Below are 5,657 nucleotides of genomic sequence, written 5' to 3'. Positions count from 1 at the left end.
AGGGGGGAGATCGAGTGGGGGGGAGGATACGGGGGAGGAACCAGCAGGATGGGGGGGGATTACCTTCTCCTGCTGCTTCCTCCTGCGCCTCCTGAGTTCGGAGCTCAGTTTGGAGCTCCGCCTCCCCCCCGCGAGTATCGCGGGCCACCCCCTGTGAAGACTATTTTTAAAAATGTGAGGTGGTTGTTCTCCATTATTTACTTTAAAATCAGAAGTGCTGATTTTGAGACATGACTAAGGATACAGGAATGGGTAATTAATAATCAGTGAGATTACTCCTAAATCTCTTGGAATCCATTTCGGTCAGTCCATCTCCCAGAAACCATACCTCTCTTCTATTAAACGGGTGACATTACATTCACAAGCCACACCTGATTTTTTTCTGGACCAAAATAGAGCACTTGATAGGTCCAGGAGTCAACATTTCAGGGGTGGGGAAAGGCCTGTGACAAATATTTTACATTGTGGAAGTTTGGGGGATGGGAAGTACCAAACTGTTAGAATCTATTCCTTTGGCTTAAGAATGCAGGTCTCATCTCAAAGAATCCACACATAATGCAGCTGCATAGGTTCTAACATCCTTTAGAGCACATATTCAACCAGTGTTCTACCAGCTGCATTGGCTCCAGATTGTGGACCAGATCAGGTTCAAGGTTTTGGTATTGACCTTTAAAGTCTTAAACTGTCTGGGACCAGCATACCTTCAGGATTGCCTTTCCTGGTATATCCCCCAAAGAGTGCTATGCTCTAGGGATCAAAATCTGCTAGTGATCCCTGGCCTGAAGAGAGGGTCCAACTGGCCTCAACTACAGCCAGTGCCTTCTCAGCCCTGGCTCCTGCCTGGTAGAACACTCTTCCAGCTGAGATCTGGCCCTGCAGAGTCTAATACAGTTCCGCAGCGCCTGTAAAACAGAGCTGTTCCGCTAAGCTTATAGTTGAGGGTAGCGATGGGTTCCATCAAGGATTCACCTCCTCCTTTCTCTCCGTTCTCCCCTTTCGTTCTGAATAGACAGTGTATACATTATTCCCCCCTGAGAGTGTATACCATCTTTTAATTGTATTGTCGCTCCATATTTGTTGTAAATTTTATTGTATTTATATACTTATTTTAGATTGTTGAATGTTTTTATTGGTTCGTTGTTACCCACTCTAAGCCTGGTAACAGGGGAGAGCGGGCCATAAGTCTAATAAATGAAATGAATTATTATATATTGGCAACAATGGTCTAATGTGTTTGATGACAGTCTTCTAGTCATCATTTGTAGAACAAATGGTCAGTGGCAGTCGGGTTAGACAGCATCTTCTCATTCAGCATACATGTGGTCTAGCCAGGGAAGCTCTGGATTTAACTGTAGCTACAAATATTATTAGTACCCTTTTCAGCAGGATGTTTAGGCCAGTATTAGAGTAACTTCATTTCTTTCTCAAATCACAGTTTGAAAGCTACAGTGAGCCACCTAGCGGCCTCCAAGCATACTGTCACAGGTGGCATCTCTGCCCTTTTCTCTATTTCTCTTCACCTTCACTGCCTGTACGATAGCTAGAAAGCCCTAAGGCAGACAATCAGGTTCTCACCTCTTAACGCTACTCCTAGAGAGATCAGTTCAGGAGAGTAGCCATGTTGGTCTAAAGCAACAGAACAAAGTTTGAGTCCAGTGCCACCTTTAAGACCAACAACGTTTTATTCAAAGTATAAGCTTTCATGTGCAAACCACACTTCTTCAGACAGAAAAAAAACCACACCACTTTTTTTGTCTGAAGAAGTGTGCTTTGCACATTAAGGTTACACTTTGAATAAAACTTTGTTGTCTTAAAGATGCCACTGGACTCAAACTTTGTTCTGCTGCTTTAGACCAACATGGCTACTCACCTGAACTGATCTCTCTAGGAGTAGTGTTAAGAGGCGAGAACCTGATTGTCTGCCTTAGGGCTTTCTAGCTATCGTACAGGCAGTGAAGGCGAAGAGAAATAGAGCAGGGGGCAGAGATGCCACCTGTGACAGTATGCTTGGAGGCCACTAGGTGGCTCACTTTGTCCTATAGAAAGAATAGGTTAGTGCACCAGATGGAAGGATTGTGACAAGGCTCTGATAAGCTTTTATCATCAAAAACAAATATATGTGCATCATCAGTTTCTTAGAACAGCAGCAGATGCTGCTGTTTACAATGGCTTCTAAAGCAAAGGAATATGACCAAGAAAAAAAAAAAAAGACACATTTGAGAAATGTACTGGGTTGAGAACAGTGTGATTTTTCTCTATGAGGACCTCCAAGTAAAATAGGTTGGGACCTACTTTTCTGAAATTCAGATTTTTTTTCAGATAAAGGGCTGCTTTTGACGTCTCTAGACAATGGCCAAGATGTTGAAGCATTCAGCTTTGTAAGAGTCAAGAACCACTAAATCCAAAAGGGAGCTGCAACTGTTAACATTTAAAAATTAGCTGCAACTGTTAACATTTAAAAATTAGATACATTTAAATTGCATTAAACATAAAAAAACCTCTTACAGCTTAAGAACACTTTTAGTAGGCTCAAAAAGGGCCAGACTACCGTTTGAGGGGCCTTAAAAACTAAGAAACCTTTAATCTCTAAAACAGGGAATAATATCTTACCAAATTGAACATTTATTACTGGTTCTGATCCATCGTGTTTCACTTCTGTTTTCAAATCACAGTTGGTGTTGGATGCATAGGCTTTCTTCGTGTGTAAACATGCAAGGAAGTTTCTGATCAGGGAATATGGAAATACAGATCAGTGCCACAAACCAGCAATTTACACATTCTATCAATGGGGTGAGCCATGGCTCAGAGCTAGAACATCTGCTGGTAGTAATTGCTGAAGACTCACTACCAGTCAGAATGGACAATAGTGACCTTGACAGACTTATAGTCTGACTTAGTATAAGATAGTTTCGTATAACCTTTTTTATATTGCTAAAATGCAGACACATTTATATTCTTAAGACTCCCCCCAAGTAAAAAACTGTACACTCTACAATTCCTTATAGATGAGTAGATTACCAAATCAATTGCTCAAATTGCTCTGTAGTGTACAAGCAAACAGAAAGTAAATTTCAGTACACACAAACTGATATACACACAATGGTCTGAATTCACTAATTCAGTGTTTCCCAAACTGTAGATGTGGGCCTCAAGCTTTTGCAGTTTTATTGATTTGTGCATGCTATGTTTTCTTCAAGGGGATCACCATACCAAAAAGGCTGGAGACCACTGTATTACTGCTAAGCCTATTTGCATTCAGAAAACAAACCTTATATTGGAGGGTGACTACTGTTGGTGGGATTCTGTAAAGATTTTCTTTGTTTGCAGTTGATTATCATACATTGGTTTGAGTTCTAAACTCCTGTGATGTGCTACAAGATTTTACAATGGAACAACTATAAAATTAAATGAATTAGTGGCATTTTAAGGAATCCCAGTAGAATGAAGTTACTATTAGAAAACATCAACATCAGAGTGCTGCAAACCCCAATTATTAAGGCCTACACTTGTCAAGATTCTGGCCTGAATCCACTACCATCCAGGCATGGTAGTTACAAAAATTTAAAGTAAGGAGAAGGATCTAATGGTTACAGCATTTGTTCCACGGAGCCAATAAAACACAGGTTATGTTCTGAATTAAGCCTGCAGGATTAAGGTAAAGTAGACTGATTAGTATTTGGTCTGATTTAAACATGACAGGAGTTAAAAAAAATATACCTGTGTAACATCTTATTTAACACAGGTCATTTCACCTACCAAAGCAGTATAAGAGCTTGCCAGGAAGAACCACACTACAACATGGAAACATTGTATACGTGGCAGCCGAGAGCTCCTTTTCTACAAGTTAGACAGCTTTATGGAGGATAGGGCCATCGATAGGTAACAGCCATGCTCAGTAAATGGAAATTCCACATTCAGAGGCAACAAACTTCTGAACACCAGTGCTAGCAGGAAACATCAGTGGGAAGGCCTTAGCCTCTGTGTCCTGTTTGCTGGCAACTGGTTAGCTGCTGTGTGAAGCAGGATGCTGGACTAGATAGATCACTGGCCGGAGCCAGCAGGGCTTTCATATGTTCCTGAGGGATCAGCAGAGTGGAATGCTGTTTTTTCCTTACATGCCAGCCATTCCATTTAACATGACTACTGCAGGAGTATGTAATGCAGCTTCCATACCTTTCTGCCAGCAGCTGTTAAAGGCAAGGGAGCCATGGGAAGCCTACGTAGGGCCAAACTACATGATACACCAACAAATGCCAGGTCACAGGTGTACCACCAGAGTCACATCAGGGGAAGGGGGGGAGAGAAAGAGCTTGCGATTCCCCTCTCAACCCTGCTTTCACCAGAATATACTGGTAAACCTGAGGTAGGAGGGAAACCAGAAGCTCCTCCTCTCCCATCACAACACAAGTGATTCTTTAAGATGTGTTTCCCAATGGGAGTCTGGTTGCACACCCATGACCCAAAACACCTTGGGCACATCATGCAGTTATGCCCTGAGAAGGGCTGCACCCTGGAACCATCTGACAGTCACCCTGAGATCCATTCTCAGTGTGAACACCATGCCTCTGAGCAGGTACAAAAAGCATTTCCACACTTCACCTGGTACTAGGTGCCAGTCAGTTTAACAGCTCTCAGAATGCCACTTCAAGGCAGGATGACCTATGGCTGCCATCTTTTTTCCTTAGCAGAGCCCTGTGCCCTCTGAACCCTAAACAGCAGCGGATCGCCACTTCTGCTCTACAGATCTGACAAAAGAGAACTTTGACTCTCGACACCTGACACCCTGAAACTCTTAGACTCATAGAGTTGGAAGGGGCCTACAGGCTCATCTAGCCCAATCCCCTGCACAATGCAGGAGGTTCATAAATACCTCCCCCCAGTGATCCCTGTTCCACGCCCAGAAGATGTTGGTCTCTAAGGTGCTAGGGGCCTCGAATCTAACTGAACAGCAGCAGGTAAACTCTTTTTTACTCAGCGCTGCATTTTCACTCCGAGAAAATTGTCTTTCGTCTGCTGAATTTCTGTCTGCAGTTCAAGAAGCCTTGCCCTGCCGTTTTTATTTCTCTTTTAGAAATTATACACTGCCGATGTCCAAGGAAAGGCGACGGGTGAAGAACATGCATGCGCTCAGCTGCCAAGCATCCCTCCTCACCTGGTGCTTTCCACGTTAGCCTGGAAGGGGCAGAAGCGGACCACGATGCTCTTCACCTGGCTGAGCAACACACCAGCCTTTTTGGGTAGCACGTACGCCATCTTGCCTCGCCCGCCCAGCGAGGAAACGGCGGAGCCAACCGCCGGAAGACTACAATTCCCAGAGTTCCATTTCGCCGGTCGAAACAGATGAAGTCCTTCTCTCCCATTGGCTGCCACTGTTGTGCTAGATTTGTGCGAGTCGATGTACCGGTTGTTTGGAAATCCTATTCGTTTTTGCGGCTGTCACGGGATGCGAATCTTGCTAGAATGTGGATCCCTTGAACCTCCTTAGAAGGAAAAGGGTTTCAATGTGCAAAATTAATACCCTTAAGAGTGGCTGGGAGTCGCCACTTCCAATGAATGTAGCTTTGCAGCTCGCCTTGGAGCAGAGCGGGGTAGTGTCTCGTCGATTTGGCGTTGCTGTCGCCCCTTCGGACATCGAACTAGCGGCTAGCCCCTGAGTG

At 43.9% G+C, this 5,657-nt stretch overlaps 1 protein-coding gene across 1 annotated transcript in view; it reads right to left on the bottom strand.

Moving 5' to 3' along the window:
• MRPL53 (mitochondrial ribosomal protein L53) overlaps positions 1 to 5,281 on the bottom strand; it is a 15,447-nt gene extending 10,166 nt beyond the window's left edge. Inside the window, exons 1-2 of the mRNA XM_015425436.1 lie at positions 5,153 to 5,281; positions 2,611 to 2,723 (exon numbers count right to left, since the gene is read on the bottom strand). Coding sequence (XP_015280922.1) covers positions 2,611 to 2,723; positions 5,153 to 5,253 — 214 coding nt within the window. The 5' untranslated portion in view covers positions 5,254 to 5,281. The remainder of the gene's footprint in view (positions 1 to 2,610; positions 2,724 to 5,152) is intronic.
• Positions 5,282 to 5,657: the final 376 nt, after the last annotated feature.

Source organism: Gekko japonicus, unplaced genomic scaffold, assembly GCF_001447785.1.
Source record: "Gekko japonicus isolate JY-2015 unplaced genomic scaffold, Gekko_japonicus_V1.1 scaffold301, whole genome shotgun sequence".
In the NCBI taxonomy this organism is placed as follows: Eukaryota; Metazoa; Chordata; class Lepidosauria; order Squamata; family Gekkonidae; genus Gekko; species Gekko japonicus.
Note: the sequence above shows the minus strand (reverse complement) of the source record. Positions and strands in the feature narration are given on the sequence as shown.